At 46.5% G+C, this 19,893-nt stretch overlaps 1 protein-coding gene across 1 annotated transcript; it reads right to left on the bottom strand.

Moving 5' to 3' along the window:
* Positions 1-1,647: 1,647 nt before the first annotated feature.
* Positions 1,648-2,945, bottom strand: cldn5b (claudin 5b). Its single transcript, XM_085464669.1, has one exon. The coding sequence runs from the start codon at positions 2,820-2,822 to the stop codon at positions 2,175-2,177; it is 648 nt and encodes a 215-aa protein (XP_085320795.1). The 5' UTR covers positions 2,823-2,945; the 3' UTR covers positions 1,648-2,174.
* Between the last annotated feature and the right edge of the window lie 16,948 nt (positions 2,946-19,893).

The raw sequence follows: 19,893 nt of genomic DNA, 5'->3' as shown, positions 1-19,893 counted from the left end.
TTCTTTACAAATCCTACCATGTGAATTCATGGATTTTTTTTCACATTCTGTCTCTCACAGTTGAAGTGTACCTCTGGTGCAAATTACTGACCTCTGTCATCATTTTAAGTGGGGGAACTTGCACAATCGGTGGCTGACTAAATACTTTTTTGCCCCACTGTATATCATTTGGATAGAATTCTGGCTTTAATGTGCTTAGACGTGTTTAATCAAATAGTTCTTTTTTCAGGTTCTTTTAAAAACAGAACCTTTAAGACTTTTTCAGGTAATTACGTTCAGTTGTCAGGGGTTTGGGTTTTTTTTAAGTTCTGAGCTAACTCCAAGTTTGCACCATTGATCTTCTAGACTTTGTTGTCTAAACACACATGTAGTATTTACAGTGTACTGGGTTTGGCTGCTTTCTCTTTAAGCAACACTAAAACCAAAAACAGGCTTCTTTTTGAAAAGTGGAAGTTGTTGTTCCACTTGCTTGGAATCTCAGTCAGAGGGGAAATGTTCGTGCGATTGGCCACATACTGTGTGTGTGTGTGCTGTGTGTGTGCTGTGCGGGGTTGTTGTCCTGATGGTGTTTGTGTGCATGTTTTCCTTTTCTGTTTATGCACATGAGGGCACTAATTGCTCCACTCTCCCAGATCTAGGCCAAGCTTCCTGTGGCTGGAGTTGCACCCTTTTGATTGCACAGACCCTAATGATGTGCTGGGTGCACTGTTCAAATGGCTCTCCCATGTACCACTCTGTTAGGGTGCAAGAACCAGGAATCTGATTATTTGCCATTGTTTTTCTATTTTTAGTTTCCTTTACAGACAAACCTGCTGATGACACTGTCACACCTACTTTATGAATGTACCAGAAGGCCAGAAGACCTTTATAAAAGAAGTGAAGCTCATGGTAATATCAGAGAGTGTGGACCATCATGTTAGTACAGTAACAGCAACAGTCTAGATCTTTTTAAAGCACCCACTGAGATGCCTAAACCAACAGCCAGTAAACATCCCATCCCGGGTTAGGCTGCTCTGTGACGGAAAAGGTTGGCTTTGCTATACTCAAGATTCTGGATTGGTTTGTTGGTCCAAATGGGAAACAAAAGACATTAAAGCCCTGAAACTGTGAGTGCTTCAGTGAGAGGGTGTGGTGGCTCTCTTGTGCTGTGGAGGGTATTTTGCTTGTGTGCTTTGGGTTCTCTTGTCCCCCCGAAAAGGAAGCAACACCTTGTATTGGATTTTTCTTCAATGCCTCATCATCTGTTAGCTCTTTCAGTGTGTTTTCTCTACGGGATAAAATTAGAATAGCTAGCAAATATTCTTATAAAACATACTGAGTGTAGTTAGGTGGGGGAGAAAACTGTTGCACCATCTTGTGTTCCAAAGTGGTATTACACGAACACACATCCTGGTCCTAGTTCAGCTTCATTTCTCTTCATCACTCTTGTTTTGGACAGAAATCGGAAGCACTTGTTTTGTCACATTATGTTAATCACTTTATTATGAAAGGTTTTAATTTGCTTTTAAATCACAGCCACTTACAAAACGGACCTTAGAATTTTCTCCAACTGAAATAGTTCATATATTTTCCTCACGATTTTTTGATAACAGCAGGCAAATGCGTAGTGATTGATTGACTGAGATATAAATAGTAAAGGCACACAAGTGTTTTTTCTTCTTTATTAGAAAAAGTACTCTAAAAAATACCTGAAGGCATAAGGAGAAATGCAAACTGTCCCCTTGATTAGAGCCTGGGTGCGCAGGGTTTGAATTATTGCCAACCCTGCGAATTCTCACAAACATCGAAATAAGTCCACTGACTGAGAGAGGAAGAGGAAAACATATTTACACTGAAGCCGTTCAGAGGCCGAGGCTCAACACTCAGCCTCAGCAGCCACATGGTTATTAAAAGTTCCTGGCAACACATTCAACATCTTTTCAATCCTAAACGCGTTTCTCAGGAGTGAACTGCTGACTACTTCCGCTATTGGAAAAATACTACACAATATTCAGAGCAGTAACTCACATATGTGACACGATCGTGCTCCGGAGTTACAGTTACAGCTGCATTAAGCGTCAAATGAGCGCCCTCAGTACGTCACATGAGTATGTATAGAGGCACCGCATCTTTCAGAGATTCAAAATAGCAAAACTGCTACAAATCAAAGTGTCCTGTATACAATGTCTTCTAGTTTACACATACAGGTTCTTGTTGAACTCCCCGTTCACTGCGATCGTCTTGGTCGGAGTGTATTTCATGGGATTTGCGCCCCTGACCGTCTGGGAGAAGGAGCAGCACAGCAGGGTCCCGCCGAGCAGCAGCAGCGCGGCGGCCGCCCAGCCCACATAGATTGCCGCTCCGATCTCTCTCTTCTTGGAGGAAGGGATGTTGGGGTTGTTGAAGTCCAGTATGATGCGATGGGCCATCCAGCAGAGCGGGACGAGCACGAAGAGTCCGCTGATGATGTAGATCACTCCCCCGGCGTGAACCACTCTCGCCTTTATCGTCTCATCCCTGATGCAGTTGGTGCACTGCGCTCCGGCCACCGTGACCGCTAGGGCGACGATCCCCAGGACTGCGGAGATGACCGTCAGGGCGCGCGCCGTCTGATGATCCTGCTCGAGAGCCAGCATGGAGTCATGCACTTTGCACTGCATCTGGCCGGTACTCTGCACCACGCAGGACATCCACAGTCCCTCCCAGAGGGTCTGAGCCACCAGGATGTTGGAATCGATGAAGGCGCTCACCCTCCACATGGGCAGCCCGCAGGCGACCATCGCCAGCAGAGAGCCCGTGACGCACAGCGCCAAGCCCAGGACCTCCAAGCAAGCGGTGAGCATGGCTTCTTGTAGCTCTTCTGATGTTCTTTGTGTGGGAGGAGAAGTGAGGGAGTCTTCTGGTTGCTGACTGCTCTCTACCGTCCTGTCCTGACGCCTTTTACAGCGTGCGCTCACAGGCTGCTCTTTTATCACGCTGCTGCTCAGCCTCCTGAAAAAACAGAAGCCGCAAACTTTGAGCCAATCAGCTGCGAATGCATCTTTGTCTCAGCCAATTATAAGCGTGCATCAGCAGGCACGCTCCTGTGTGCAGCGAACCGGAGTTCAGTCTGTGGGATGGCTTAAACTCTAGAACCCATATATTGATACAAATATGCAAATATATTTAATACAACATCTTCAGGAATTACTTGTATGACAACTCGTATGTGTTAATTGAAGGTCTGAATTTGTTGCTTTAACTTAATTAGTCATATTAAAGTTGGGTTGAGCAGTTTAACATTTTGAATTCTGTTGATTCTCTCAAAGTGAACCAAACCTGCCAGTGAAATGACTGAAATGCTTACCCTGGATTCCAATTTTGTCTTTCCTCAAACGCCCTCAGTGAAGTCAAGATTTTAAAACTGACAGTTTCCACCCCATACTTTGACTTCAGTGACATTAAATGAAGACAGATGCCTTCAATAGTCAGAGATGCCTTTATATATTTATGTATCTCACTGCAATTATTATTTTTAATTGTATTATATTGGCTTCACCAAAAAACCCTTTTGCTTCGCATAGGACTGACCTTCATACACTCATCAGTTTATTAGATACAGCTACTACTAATACAAATATCAAATTCCCCATGGTAGTGAGTTAATGGATTTAGTCATAACCACCGGCTGAAGTTCAAAGTGAGCGTCAGAGAAAGTCCTTGCCTCTGATTGGCTATCCCTACTCTAAACATGGATAGACTCAATCTCTTTAGCAGTCAAATGTGGTCTTAAAAATGATCCCTGAGTTTGCTGTACATTTTACCAAGTATCTTTGTAAATACATCATTCTTCCTACTCTACAAAGATCTTTTTATTTCTAAAATATGAAGCCCAGAAGCAAAGCAGAGACCGTTATTGATTTGTCTTTATCAGCTTCTTAATGGGAAAACAGATGTTAACATACCCTGTGTGTGTGCGCGCGCGTGTGTGCGCGTGTGTGTGTGTGTGTGTGTTTACTGTAGAGAAAATGATGCATGCTGATAGAAGCTGGACCACACCTATAGTAATTACTCTATCACCAGTGGGGTCCCAGAACATCAGTGTTTTAGGTTTTAGTTATGCCGACATTGCACTGTAGACAGAAGGGGAGCAGTGCTATTAGGGGGGGTAAGAAGGGCTGATTCACTCACTTGTATGCCACACAGTAAATAAACACAAACAGGGTGGAGGTAGGAAAGAGGCATTGTAATAAAGACCTTCTACAAAGCTCCAAACCACTAAAATAGTGACTAACATGATGCAGGGATTTCTGTTCATAATTTTTATGGACAGGATTTCTAGGCACAGCCAAGTGGCGGAGGGCTTTCACTTCGGTGGCCTCAGAATCTCATCTCTGCTTTTCATGGATGATGTGGTTCTGTTGGCTTCATTGGGTGATGGCCTCCAGCTCTCACTGGAACGGTTCGCAGCCGAGTGTGAAGCAGTGGGGATGAGGTCAGCACCTTCAAATCTGAGGCCATGGTTCTCAGCCGGAAAAGGGTGGAGTACCCACTCAGGGTCGGGATGAGTTCCTGCCCCAAGTGGAGGACTTCAAGTATCTCGAGGTCTTGTTCGCGAGTGATGGGAGAAGGGAGCCGGAGATCAACAGACGGATTGGTGCTGCAGCCGCAGTGGACTTTGGTGAAGAGAGAGCTGAGTGTAAAAGTGAAGCTCTCAAGTTACTGGTCGGTCTATGTCCCTACCCTCACCTATGCCTACGAGCTGTGGGTAGTAACCGAAAGAACGAGATATAAGTGGCGGAAATGAGCTTTCATCCGAAGGGTGGCTGGCCTCTCCCTTAGAGATAGGGTGAGAAGTCCAGCCATCCGGGAGGGGCTCAGAGTAGAGCCGTTGCTCCTCCACATCGAAAGGAGCCAGCTGAGGTGGTTCGGGCATCTGACAAGGATGCCTCCTGGGTGCCTCCTGGGTGAGGTGTTTTGGGCATGTCCCACCGGGAGGAGGCCCAGGAGATGGCAGAGGTTAAGCAGAGGCAGAGGTTAAGCAGTTTCCAGATTCTAGCAGTTAAATCTTTTTGTCTCTACCAGCTGTAGTACCGTTACAGACAGGTTCAACCAGAACAGCAGTAAATCAGAGCTATACTGAGGGAGATTAATACATGGGCAAGATGAAAACAGTCAAACAGAAAATGTTTGCTCTTACTGAAAACGTGATGGCCAATTCATGATCACGTTTTCAGATTAAGGGCAGAGGTAGCAGGTGCTACTCCAGCTTGGACGTCAGCATGCCGACAAATGACCCTCCTCAGGAAAAACATAATCAGCTCTCAACCTGGGAAACTCATTACTACAAGAGCTGTTTTCTCTCTCACACATACACACACACACACATGCATATAAAGGAGAAGAGTCATGATGTCACGTAGTAGGTGAGTGGGTCATGAAAACTGGGTTCCTGTTGGATCAACAACACGATAGCAACCGCTGCTCTAATCAAAACTCTGACTGCTGTCCCTGCAGGCAGAAAGAATAGTTATTGAAAAAACTGTGTGTGTGTGTTTGTGTACATAATGTGTGCAAAATGCACATGTCCTCAGAAAGCCAGATGCTTCCTCCTTTTTTCTGTGTTTACAGCCACACAGAAATACTTCCAGCGAGCATAATTTGCTGATGAATTAACACTGAGATCTACTTTCAGTGAATAAAATCACATTTTGTGAAGATTAGTCCAACATAAGAATTATAAATAAGTCCAAAGATGCCAGGAGACACCGAGGCATCTTAATTGGACTCTGATGATCACAACTCAGGTTACCTGACTGTATTTTTCTGCACTCCTCTCCTTTCTGCTCTATTAAATTCAGCTTAGCATAGCTAAGTAAGGTCTGCATATTTCCACTTCCTTTCACTGCACTGGACTCAGCCCAGCCTCAGATCTTTCCTCTAGGTCACAACTTTTCTCTGTGTGAAGCATGAGGTGGCTTGTGGTTTTGTGAAGTCCACTGTGAACATTTTCTTACTGCTCTTTTATTTAGTCTTTTTTCTATTGCTGGATTTTATTTGTCTTTATTTGATTTGTCTTTGTCTGGGAAGCATGTTGGGTTCACTCCTGTCATTTTAACTGTGCTACAAATAAAACTGACTTGACCTAACTAACTATACTTACTCCACTTGCTCCTCACTTTAGTCAGCTCAGCTCAGCTTCAAAGTCAATTTTGAATTCAACTCTTATTCAGCTGTGCTTGTGCATTTTGTAAATTTTATTTAACACACCTTGTCTTAACTTTGGTTTACATGACTTTAGTTTAATCCATAGATCCCAGCTGAACTCATTTCCAGGTCTGAATTACTTCACTGAACTTGACACATTTCCAACTACAGCTCCAACTCATTTCACTTCACAGGGTGTGTGGAGGCTTGTCTAGAATATAATAACTTGAGCTTAAAAAATTCAGAATGAATATCTTTACAAGGAGGCATCTTTTTGGGCTTTGTTGTGAGTACTTGTATGCTTTGTCCTGGCAGTATTTTGCTGTGACGTGCTAGCAGCACTAGCACTGTCAGGATATCCTGTCTGTTATCACTTCCCTTTGTTGCTCATTGTTCTCTGAACCATTGTGGGCACTCTCCTCTTTTTCTCTTTAACTGTTTTATAATCCACAATCAAATTAAGCTGCTGTGAGTTTTTGGCACTTTTAGAGGTGTAAGACCTTGGCACACTGTTGTGGTAACTTTGGCATTGTCCTGGTGCCAGTGTTTGCCATGTGAGCCAGCAGTTTGGTTTCTTCACTGTTAGTTGGTCATCCTGTGTGTGTGTTTTTGTTTTGGGCATAATTCAGCTCAAAGTATAAACATGAACTGTTTGCCCTGTCTAACAAAAGTTTAAAAAAAAACCCTCCAAAACTTCCTGGCTCTAGATCCAGATCCGGATCTAAATTTACTCCATCCAATCAGCCCAAATAAAATAACTTCCTTTGCAGAGGTAATTAAAGACATATGAATATCATACAGCAAATTCATGAGAATTAAAATTCTAGTGTTGGGTAATATTAAAGTAAAGTTTTGGTGCTTTGGTGCTGCTTTCCTCATAAATAACTCCAGTGAGTGTTAGAGGTGGGCAAATTCATACAAATATTGATAGTATCAATAACAATGATAGTATTGTTATTGGATCAATACTGGTGCTAGTGTGGGAGGATCAATTCTTTGTTTCTATTATCTATGTTTACTGAATTTTGTGGAATTCAAAATGATATATGTCAAACATCCATAATTAAAAATATCTGAACTTTTTTGTGTTGACTGTCAGGTCTATTTGGTTCACAGCTCATTTATAGCTTGTAGCTCATACCCGCTCACATTTCAGGTCTCCAGTTTCTGTGAAAGGCTGAAAGATGTGCTTTTATTGTGTTAACTCGTTATTGTAGAATCACAGTGATTTAGTAACAAGTAAAATGTGTTCAGAATTTGCAAACCTATGATGATTCATGCCATAAGTCATGATACACTGCTCTCCCCAAAATCAGCAGTATCGCACACCACTAATGACTGCTACAATGCAATATTATGGGTGTAACATCCCAGGGTCTCCACTCCATTACATATTCCATATGTATGGGAAATGACCCCCCAAACCCCACTATGCAATGACCTCAATGAAAGGTCATTGAGGTCATTGCATGGTGCACCTTAATTCATTTTGTCTTAGGTTATAGTTGTTTATGGCCAAAGAATCCTTGCACTCGGCATTTAAATCTTTACATTTAGATGGTCTTGGTTAGAGCAGTGACGATCAGCCTCTGGACCAATTTTTTCATGCAAATCTCTTTTGATTGCATTTAAGGTAGTTAATCTAATCTACATTTTTATTAACTGTCACCCTCTGGGAAAAGACTGACTCAAAACCTGCTTCTGTTTGATTTCTAGCTTTAAACTCATCGGGCACTCTCCATGGAACACTGTTGGCATCCACATACCCACCTCCAGACTCTCGGGAATACAACTCCCATTTTGTTCTTCAGATTCCCCGCTCTTTACAGCTTGGGTCAGCTGCTTAATTTCTGGGAGGATAAAAAACTTGAAAGGCATTTTTAGGGAACTAGTGCACAGGTTCCTTTCCATTCAGGGGGGAGTCCAGCTCTCAGACTAATCTGCATAAACTAATCATTGAGGTAAGAGTCCTTGGCTTGTGTTATGTCCTGGGGGACATTGCACCCGCTTCAGTCACGCAGGTCCTGACCTTGCCCATTCCTATAAAAATAGATATAATTTCCATGATATGTTTTGGAGGGGTTATGGTCTTACGGGTGGGTACAAATAATGCAAACAAGTTTCACACAGGGGCAGTGAAGTGCAAGCTAACAACCAGAGCATACATGCTAAACTAGCTGGATGCGCACGCCGCAACTAGAAACATTAGCTTGTCAGGCAGTCCAAAACACACAATCTAACATTATTTTTGTCAGTGTAACCTGTCTCTAGTTCTAATGCGTTTGTTATGTTTATGGTCATTACTCCTGTGAGGTTTGTGGTATGTGTTGCAGTGTAAACTGGTGTGTAGATCCAGGATCTGTATCAGTATTTTAAACAGTACAAATGGGTTGGTGCCTGATGCCCAAATGCCTAATGCATCCAACCCCCTGTCCCCCATTTCAGCATTTTTCAAAGATCTTACGACCCTATGTTCTTTACCTACTTTCTTTGCAGTGGTGAGGTGACTCTTTATGTTGTGTTTTAGCATGTATCTCCACTCATGACCTCTATTAGCTGCTACAAAACCCCATGCATTACAATAACATTTGCCTGTCGTTTGACTTGTGCTGATATCTATTTAATTTAGTTCTTTGTCCCCCTTTTCTCCCCCACTGTTATCAGACCTAACGTTACAGTCATCAGCAACACTAAAACCCTCATTTCTTTGATCCCTGCCAATTTCCTCCCTAATCAGGGTGATCGCTGTGGACAATCTTTACTGATGTTGAGTTGTTTGCCCCCTGTTGGATTAGCTATGCTAGACTTTTGTTTCTGTAATTTGAAGTCATCACATTTTTTTATTTTACTATTTTTATACATTATAAGCACAAAATAACACCTTTACTCTCACTTCCCCACATCTAGTCTTGCTTCCCATCTCACTTGGTGGTCATCATCCCTCCTGCCCTTTTTCCTTTCAGTACAGTCCTGTGCCCAATGTCGGCCCCCACCACAGTTGTAGCGATTTCTAACTGCTTTGTCTTGGCCTTCCCCTGCTTCTTCCTATCCTCTGATTTCCCTGTTTGACATCCAAAAATGGAATTGGAGAGATTAATCTGTTGGCTTGGCAAAGGGTTTTGTATTACAGAGTGTGTGCTGATAGGTGGTGGCTGTGTCCACTGCGGGCAGCTTACTGATAGCAATGGAGATTTTTGTGGTAGAAATAGATGCAATAGGGGAGTTAGTGATTGTTCCTTCACTGTTAACAGGGATGCCAATGGCTGTCTTCCGCTCCAGCCCGGGAAGGATAAGGGCTTCGGCCTGGAGGGGGCTTGTGTAATCATCCTCTTGCTTCCCAAATGCTTGGGTGACGGGAAGATACAGTGTGGGTTGAGATTTTTGTGTGGGCTCAGGTGGGGTCGTATCTCCTCCAGCCTCAGATCGATTTTTGTCCCTGATTTTAGTTTGCTTAAGTTTTTCAGCTTCTTCTAACCATGCAATCATGTGTGCATGTCCAATTTTCTCTAATTTGCTCTTACTTTTGCTGCTTTATATTTCCCACTAACTGTTTACATTTTTCAGCATCTAGCTTCCTCTCAAATCTAAAATCCTTTTTGCGATTAGGGGAAAAAGCACAACTGCCCTCAGGTCTCTGTGACACATTAATTCTGTCACCCGGCGTGGAGCACTTCCAGTTTCAGCTTACTGCAATTACTGCAATTACTGCAATTATAGCCCATCAACTTCCCTCTCCTTTTTTTTTTGCCTGTCCTGTCTGGCAGTGTAGCTATCAGAATTGTTGTTTGAAGGCCAAAAAAAATGCCCAACAAATATGATGGTGATATTATATTAGTCAAATTATGTGTGTGAGCATACTTGTGTTCATAAGGTTTCTACATTTAAGGGTCTAATAGTGTGTGTAGGGAGCTACAGCCCTGCCCCCCAGGACACGAAGCAGGCATGGACGAGAACGAGAGCCCCAGGAGGACCACCGCTTATCCTGTTTTATTTTATTGTTTATTTTACCTTACCTCAGTATATCTTTACTTTATCTAATGTTTCTGTTTCAGAATCGACTCTGTATTTCAGCTTTTGTTTATTTATTTACTCATCTTATTTATTTAATCGTGACTTTTTAAGCTTTTAGAATTCAGTCAGCCCTTCAGCTGACATGACATAATGTCCAAGTAACTGGTCCTTACAGTGCGATGCGCCGATCAGTTAGCACCGCCAGGATTCACAGGACAGCCACACTGGAGACACTGACACGTGCTTTCCAACCCTCTCTAGCTTTTATTAGAATATTCTTATTATACTATTTTAACGTGCACAACTCAGCGATCCTGGATCGCCATTTTTTTTAATGGTCCCTGACCATAACACCTAGGGTCCCGGTGTTTTGTTTGTTTTTTTTAAATGAGAATCGCTTTACTTATTTTGATAAACAGTCTTCAGTAAACAGGATTTACAAAGGGGTTATATATAAAATAAATTGCTTGTTTTGCAAGTAGCTTAATGACTGCGTTATTTTATCTACATAATAAGCAATCCAGTCCTTTCTACTTAAATTATCTTCATAGAACTAGTGCTATTGTTAATTTCTCCTGCCCTCTTGGGCAGGTCCCTCCTAAAAAAACATTTTCAATGTCAATTGGCTGAAATTACTAATGCTGTTTTACAGCGTGAGGTTAGTTGATGGTTTGTCATAAGCTACTTCACATATGGCCCAAGGGAGTACAGCTTCCATAATAATGACTTTAATTAGTTTAGTCACAGATTTAACAAGTTGGTGACTCACACTGGAGGAAATCCCAGCACTAGAAAGTCACCAACCTGCCCAGATAAGACAGATGTTCTGCACTACTGGGTTTATCGTGCCTTCTGATCCTTTTCATCCTCTGGTTCCACTTGTTTTAACAAAAGGTGGATATGACACATTCATTTAGCTCACAACACACTCATCCTGTAAGAATTCAGCTCGTCTGTATTCTCATGACACCACCACACACCACAAGTACTATAACAAGGCTGCAGTCACGGATGGTTTTGTTTTCTTCAGCTTCTTTATGTTTTCATAGCAGAAAATTGTTTGAAATCTGTTCATAATTTTCATACCCCAAGATGCTGTATTTTCTTTTACGAAACCAGCAGTACAAAGTCCAAAGATTTTATAATAAATATAACAATATAGAATAAGAATATTTAAGAAAATAATTCTCCCCTCCTTGCCCCTCCTTGAATCGCTACCTTATCATGGTGGAGGGGTTTGTGTGTCCCAGGGATCCCAGGGGCTTTTTTTTTTAATGAGTGTACGTGATGTGTTGGTTGTATGTTTGTTGTTTGTTTTGACATACTGCGAATCAATTTCCTATCAGGGACAATAAAGTTACCATTGACCATTGACCATTGATTGACCATGTTGTCTGGGGGCTTTTGCCCCCTGGTAGGGTCTCCCATGGCAAACTGGCCCTGGGTGAGGGACCAGACAAAGAGCGATTCATAAGACCCTTATGAAAAGGACACCGAGGGAACAGTTTACCCTGCCCGGGATAGGGTTACCGGGGCCCCGCCCTGGAGCCAGGCCCGGGGAGGGTGCCCAAGGGCGAGCGTCTGGTGGCCGGGCCTTAGTCCATGGGGCCCGGCCGGGTACAGCCCGAAGAGGAGACATGGTCCCATCCTCCCGCAGGCCCACCACCCGCAGGAGGCGCCATAAGGGTCGGGTGCATTGTGTGCCAGGTGGCGGCCAGGAGCGGAGGCCCTGGCGGACTGACCCTCGGCTGCCAAGACTGGCAATAGGGACATGGAATGTCACCTCTCTGGTGGGGAAGGAGCCTGAGTTAGTGCGTGAGGTTGAGAGGTACCGGCTAGATATAGTCGGGCTCACCTCTACGCATGGCTTGGGCTCTGGAACCAGTCTCCTGGAGAGGGGCTGGACTCTGTCTCAGTCTGGAGTTGCCCCTGGTGAGAGGCGGCGGGCTGGGGTGGGTATTCTAATATCCCCTCGGCTTGCTGCCGGTACGTTGGGGTTTTTCCCGGTGGACGAGAGGGTTTGTTCCCTGCACCTTAGGGTCGGGGAACGGGTCCTGACTGTCATCTGCGCTTATGCGCCGAGTGGCAGTTCAGAGTACCCAGCCTTCTTAGAGTCCCTGGGGGGGAAGGGGGGGGGGCTGGAGGGTGCTCCACCTGGAGACTCTGTTGTCCTGCTGGGAGACTTCAGTGCTCACGTGGGTAACGACAGCGAGACCTGGAGGGGCGTGATTGGGAGGAATGGCCTCCCTGATCTGAACCCGAGCGGTGCTTTGTTATTGGACTTCTGTGCTAATCACAGTTTGGCCATAACGAACACCCTGTTCGAACATAAGAGTGTCCATAAGTGCACGTGGCACCAGGACGCTCTAGGCCGTAGGTCGATGATCGATTTTGTAATCGTATCAGCAGACCTGCGACCATATGTTCTGGACACTTGGGTAAAGAGAGGGGCTGAGCTGTCAACTGATCACCACCTGGTGGTGAGTTGGATCAGGTGGCGGGGGAGGACGCTGGACAGACCTGGTGCACCTAAACGCGTAGTGAGGGTGTGCTGGGAACGTCTAGCAGAGGCCCCAGTCCGCGAGATCTTCAACGCACACCTCCGGCAGAGCTTCAACAGCATTCCGAGGGAGACTGGGGACATTGAGTCCGAATGGACCATGTTCAGCGTCTCCATTGCCGAAGCTGCTGCATTGAGCTGCGGCCGCAAGGTGGTTGGTGCCTGCTGTGGTGGTAATCCCCGAACCAAATGGTGGACACCAGAGGTGAAGGGAGCCACCAGGCTGAAGAAGGAGTCCTATCGGGCTTGGTTAGCCTGTGGGACTCCGGAGGCAGCCGACAGGTATCGACAGGCCAAGCGGAATGCGGCTCGGGCAGTGGCTGAAGCAAAAACTCGGGTGTGGGAGGAGTTCGGAGAGGCCATGGAAAAAGACTTTCGGACTGCCTCGAAGAGATTCTGGCTGTTTCCGTCAGACGTCTCAGGAGGGTAAAGCGGTGCTCTACCTGCACTGTGTATAGTGCTGGCGGAGCGCTGCTGACGTCGACTGAGAAAATTGTCAGGCGGTGGAAGGAATACTTCGAGGACCTCCTTAATCCCACTGACACGTCTTCCGAGGAGGAAGCAGAGTCTGGGGATGAGGGGAATGACCCGCCAATTTCCGGGGGCGAGGTCACTGAGGCAGTTAAACAACTCCTTGGTGGCAGAGCCCCTGGTGTTGATGAGGTCCGCCCCGAGTTCCTGAAGGCTCTGGACATTGTAGGGCTGTCCTGGTTGACACGCCTCTGCAATGTTGCGTGGAGATCAGGGGCAGTACCTGTGGACTGGCAGACCGGGGTGGTGGTCCCCATCTTTAAGAAGGGGGACCGGAGGGTGTGTTCCAACTACAGGGGGATCACACTCCTCAGCCTCCCTGGGAAAGTCTATGCCAGGGTGCTGGAAAGGAGAGTTCGTCCGCTAGTCGAACCTCGGATACAGGAGGAACAATGCGGTTTTCGTCCTGGTCGCGGAACACTGGACCAGCTCTTTATCCTCTCCAGGATACTTGAGGGTGCATGGGAGTTTGCCCAACCAGTCTACATGTGTTTTGTGGACTTGGAGAAGGCATTCGACCATGTCCCTCGGGGTGTCCTGTGGGAGGTGTTGCGGGAATATGGGGTGTCTGGCCCATTGCTACGGGCCATTCGATCCCTATACAACCGTTGCAAGAGCTTGGTTCGCATTGCCGGCAATAAGTCGGACTCGTTCCCGGTGGGTGATGGGCTCCGCCAGGGCTGCCCTTTGTCTCCGGTTCTGTTCATAATTTTTATGGACAGAATTTCTAGGCGCAGCCAAGTGGCGGAGGGCTTTCGCTTTGGTGGCCTCAGAATCTCATCTCTGATTTTTGCAGATGATGTGGTTCTGTTGGCTTCATCGGGTGAGGGCCTCCAGCTCGCACTGGAACGGTTCGCAGCCGAGTGTGAAGCAGCGGGAATGAGGATCAGCACCTCCAAATCTGAGGCCATGGTTCTCAGCCGGAAAAGGGTGGAGTGCCCACTCCGGGTCGGGGATGAGTTCCTGCCCCAAGTGGAGGAGTTCAAGTATCTCGGGGTCTTGTTCGCGAGTGATGGGAGAAGGGAGCCGGAGATCGACAGACGGATTGGGGCTGCAGCTGCAGTAATGCGGACGCTGCACCGGTCCGTCGTGGTGAAGAGGGAGCTGAGTGTAAAAGCGAAGCTCTCAATTTACCGGTCGATCTACGTCCCTACCCTCACCTATGGCCACGAGCTGTGGGTAGTGACCGAAAGAACGAGATCGGGGATACAAGCGGCAGAAATGAGCTTCCTCCGAAGGGTGGCTGGCGTCTCCCTTAGAGACAGGGTGAGAAGTTCGGCCATCCGGGAGGGGCTCAGAGTAGAGCAGCTGCTGCTCCACATCGAAAGGAGCCAGCTGAGGTGGTTCGGGCATCTGACAAGGGCGCCTCCTGGGTGAGGTGTTCCAGGCATGTCCCACCGGGAGGAGGCCCTGGGGCAGACCCAGGACACGCTGGAGAGATTATATCTCTCGGCTGGCCTGGGAACGCCTTGGTATTCCCCCGGATAAGCTGGAGGAGGTGGCTGGGGAGAGGGAGGTCTGGGCCTCTTTGCTTAGGCTGCTGCCCCCGCGACCCGGCCCCGGATAAAGCGGATGAAGATGGATGGATGGATGGATAAGAAAATAATTATGAATGTTTCCATGATGTAAATAATTTGTTTTCATTGAGTTTTCACAGACTATTCTGGTTGCAAAACAGTCTGTTTATGTATTATTATTGTCATGAACTGTGTGTGGAGCAGGTGAATTGGACCCAAATGCAAACTCGCAGACAGGACTTGAACTCAAAACACAGCTTTTATTGCTAGGGTGTCATAGAAATACACAACTAACCTAAACTGGGAATACTGAAATCTAAACTAACACACAGCCATGAGTGAGGGAGATCACGACACAGGACAGTGAGATTGAGATGGCAGAAAAGAGAAACAAGACACAAGTCCACACACATAAACACAAACACACACAGAGGGATGCACAGAGGACGGTGGAGAATCTAAATGGACAAGGAACCAAACAGGGAACATAAGAACCTCCAACCAGAACTGTCATGTTTCGGCTGTGTGGCAGGCAGGGATTGGACCCAAACGCAAACTCACTGGAGACAGGATTGAACTCAAAAGGGCAGCTTTTATTGCTGAACACAAACTCTACAAAATCTAAACTGGGAAGACTAACAAAACGCACAGTGAGCTACAGGTCCAAACAAAGCAAAACAAAACAAAGCCACAAAAACAAAATGTCCATCAAAAGCACAGGAGCACAGGGAACGGTTCACAACTCCTCAGGGGGCCGGCCCGGAGGCTGACGGCAACGGCGGCAACATGGAAACAGTTCCGGGGGCCGTCCATGCGGACAGCAACGGCGGCAACATGGAAACGGTTCACCGGGCCACCAGCTCGATGGCGGTGACGTCCAGCTGGTGGCCCGGAAAGTGGCCGGCGATCCCGAGGTGCAGAGGCTGGACCAGGCGTGGCAGAGGCTGGACCAGGCGTGGCAGAAGCAGAGGCCGAGGCGGGACCAGACTCGGATGAAGACACGGATGAAGCTGAAGCCGGACCAGGCGACGGCGTGGGCGGAGACACGGCTGCTGCAAATGTGGATGAGGCTGCTGGTGGAGCAGCTGGTGGCTGAACGGGCACCTCGGACCCTCCGGCGGAGCAGCTGGGGGCTGAACGGGCCCCTCGGACCCTCCGGCGGAGCAGCTGGGGAGCTGGCTGAGCTGCACAGTGGGCTAAGGGCTGAGCTAACGGAAACACAGGAAAATGAACTATGGACTGGGCTGCTAACAGAGCTAATGACTGAGCTATAGACTGAAAAGCATGCAGTAGTGATGGTGGCGATGGTTGTGGACTGAACACTCCTGAGCCTCTGGAACACGGGGAGGACTGTTGGGCGGGGTTGCCTGAGCCTTCAGCAGAAACAAGAACGGGTGCAGGCACCTGCCGGACACTAGCCGCTCCCACCCCTGGAGTAGGTACGGGTGCGGAGACGGGCTGTATCCTGGCTGACCTCACCCTGGGGACCGGCATGGGTGCAGGGGTGGACTGGTTCACAGCCCCCCCTCACCCTGGAAGCTGGGACAGGCACCGGCACCGGCAACGGCTGGGCAACTGCCCTTCTCACCCGAGGAGCTGGTACGGGTGCAGAAACTGACAGAGCCTCAGCCGGCCCGGAAACCAGAGCAGGGACCAACTGGACCTCAGCCTCCCTCACCCGAGGAAATGGTACGGGTGCAGGGGTACGCTGGGCCTGAGCTGCCCTGGCAGCAGAAACACGAACAGGCAAAGGAGCAGGCTCAGAAAAAAACAGTCTTAGAATTGGCAGGCTTAGGGTTAATATGTACTGGGTCGACAAAAACAGACCTAGCAAAAATGTATTTTGCATCTTTCCCACCATGTTGTACAGTCTTTGAAGTCCTTGGGTTAACAATCTTAAAGTGAGCTGACTGAACCAGACTTGACAAAACCTGAACTGACAGAACCTGAACTGTGTGTTTGAGACCTGGTGACATTACTCAGTTTTTCCTTTAACAGCATTTACAGCCTTTGGCGAGTGCTTATTGTCTTTGATTTCTCCCTGTTCAGAGGGAGCAAAATGAAAAAACTTTTCCCAGTCTATGTCATCGTCCAAAAGGGAGATTCCAACAGTGTCTGGGGTGAGTTTATTGTTCTTTTCAGTTATGGCTTCAGGTGGGATGTGTGAAAGGCAGTCATTATAACTCACCCCCGGGAGTTGCTCAGCAAGTGAAAAGTGACAGCGGTATGAGCATCGCTTCCTCTGAGGTGAGGAAGCTGACGGGGCATACAGCTGAGCCTCTGACGTGCGGGATGGCAATGCAGAGGCTGGAGCGTGAGCATCCGAAGAAAAACGGAGCACTCCCACCTGAAGCGGCCGAGGCTTGGGTGCGAGCGGGGCAACAGGCGGAGGCTTTTGGCAACTTCGGGGACCTCCAAAAGCCAGCCGAGTTCCGCGGAATATGTGCTCAAAATCCGGAGCGCGCCACGGCTTCCAGCGGAGCTCCTCCTCCAGCTGGGCGAGGGCTGCCTCCTGGCGCTCATACAGCTCACTGTCTGCTGGAGCCATGTAATGGTCGTAGTCTTCTGTCATGTTTCGGCTGTGTGGCAGGCAGGGATTGGACCCAAACGCAAACTCACTGGAGACAGGATTGAACGCAAAAGGGCAGCTTTTATTGCTGAACACCAAAAACTCTACAAAATCTAAACTGGGATGACTAACAAAACACACAGCATGAGGGAGACTACGACACTGACAAAGAGAAACACAGGGCTTAAATACACAGAGGGATAATGAGGGAATGAGACACAGAAGGAGAGCACAGCTGGGAGTAATCAGGCTGGACGAGACAAGGGAAGCAAAACTAGAAACACTCACATGAGACATGGACTTTCAAAGTAAAACAGGAAACACACTGACTGAACTCTAAACATGCAAACTTAACAGCAACTGGGGAGACAGAACATAGGAACCTGAAACGTGGTACAAAAACGTCACAGTAGACATAACATGGAACACAGGGAAGCCATATGACAAAGCCAAAGAACTAAACCTATGATAACCATAACAGACCTAGGGAAACAAGAAACAGTACAACAAAGGACTCAAAACATAATATAAAAACACAAGATCTCTTCAAAATAAAATAGGAAACATAATGAGACGCAGACATGACAACCAGAACTTGACAATGTAAGACACAGACATGAAACACATGAAGAGCAGGGGAGACTTAACATGGGTTGGAAACACAAGGGGGAACTAATAAGCAAATGAACATAGGAGACCTAATGAGCTTAAACATACTATCAACATCAAAATGAACTAAAACTCAAAACACTGGGTCATAAGACCCAGGATCGTGACAAGAACAAACTAAAGTCTACTAATACGCCTATACGTTTTCAGCCAGCCAGGTACTCTTTCACAGCATTTGTGCTGTTTGTTTCCTTTGGAGCATTTATAATTAAATTATTGGACTCACTAAAATCATTTGTGTTTTTAGCAGTGTTGGGACTAACGCGTTATTAAGTAACGCGTTACAGTAACTACGTTGTTATTGTGGTAACGAGCACAGTAACTAGTTATTATGCCAAAATCAGGAACGCGTTAGTCGTTACTGGGATTTAGATAGGGTCGTTACTCGTTACTTCGTGTGGTGGCTATCGCGGAGCTTCCACAGATTCAGTAACATTAGCAAGTGGTGGAAGCCAGCAGGTGGATGAAGGAAAGGGGACGCAGAAGGAAAAGAGACCCGAGGCGTGGTCCAAGTGTGAACTGAACTTCAGGTAAGAAGTTATGACCTGCAGTCTCTCTGGGTCAGATATGAACCAAGTTTAGGTGGAGTTTATTTTCGTTATTCTGACTTTTTCCGTACTGCGTGCTAGCTAGCATGACGGAGTTTCTATACAGCTGGGTGGTGCTATGAAGTTAATGATGTTTAACTTTATTTTGTTCATAAGTTATTAGAGTTGTCAACCGTCCTGTCTGGTATTCAGAGAAACTATTACGCGTTTCTTATTGAGGTGAAAAGAAACAGTTTGTCCCGGACTTCAGCTACAATGAAAAAGACACAAAGCTGGAGTTATTCTGTGTCTTTGCTGCACAGCTGCCTCTTCTTCTTTCATTCTCCCCCTCCCTCTCCCGTTTCTACTTCAATCATGAAAACTGATCAATGATCAGCTGATCGGCTCTCTTGTTTGTTTATCGCTCACTTTGCGCCGAAAGAGGAAACCAGCGGATGTCGCGCTAAACAACAGCTGCACTTTTAAGCTTGATCAGCTGTTGTTAGAATTTATTTAATATTACTTTCTACTATCAGCTGATGTTTGCTGGAGCCACAGCTGCAAAAAAGCTGCTGGTCATGATATGGTTTGGTTATCTGGTGAGAGGGAAACATGAAGATGAAACCAGGAGATGTCCTTACTGAATCATCAGAGCTGAACAGGTGATGGAGAAACAGGTTTACCTTTTAGGTGACATGAATGAGTTGAAGGGAAGTTATGAACTGTTTCTGAGAGACAAATAACCCCAGGATCCTTTTTTAGGTAGCTGACAGCTGGTAACTGTGCAGGGGCGGGTCTAGCAAAGTTTTGCCAGGGGGGCATGTAGGGCATTAACAGGGAGAGGTGGGCGCAAAGAAATACTTTTCTTTCTTATTCTCATTTCAAATGTCTAGCTTTTAAAAAATAATTATCTGAATCTTACAACAAACGATTGATAGATTGATGCATATATACCATCAAAACAGTGTACATCACTGTCACAATAGTGTTTGTTTTCATTCAAAGGCTTTATGATTTTTCCTATAATGGTGGGCCGGTCTCTAGTCAAAATGCCCGGGCCAATTTTCTGTCCCAGTCCAGCTCTGTGTGCAGCTCATCTGCAGTCTGGTGTTACCTACATCTTCCTATTCAGAAGGCAGAATTTCCGAGTTCTGAGTACAATCGAAAGCACCACGACTGCAGTTTTTGTGTTGGATGTAAAAGGCGCACATGACGCTGTGACGTAGGCTAGAATCATGGAAGCAGTCAATGACGGTCCAGGCGTGGGATTTCTCTTGTGGAAATGTGCACATTATCGTTTCCTTTCTATTGGTAGGTGGCACAGTGCACTGTGGCAAGTAAGCA

The sequence above is a fragment of the Copadichromis virginalis genome, linkage group LG7 (assembly GCF_057382275.1).
Source record: "Copadichromis virginalis isolate Kocher_CV1m ecotype Utaka linkage group LG7, C_Virginalis_male_GT1.1, whole genome shotgun sequence".
Taxonomy (NCBI): domain Eukaryota; kingdom Metazoa; phylum Chordata; class Actinopteri; order Cichliformes; family Cichlidae; genus Copadichromis; species Copadichromis virginalis.
Note: the sequence above shows the minus strand (reverse complement) of the source record. Positions and strands in the feature narration are given on the sequence as shown.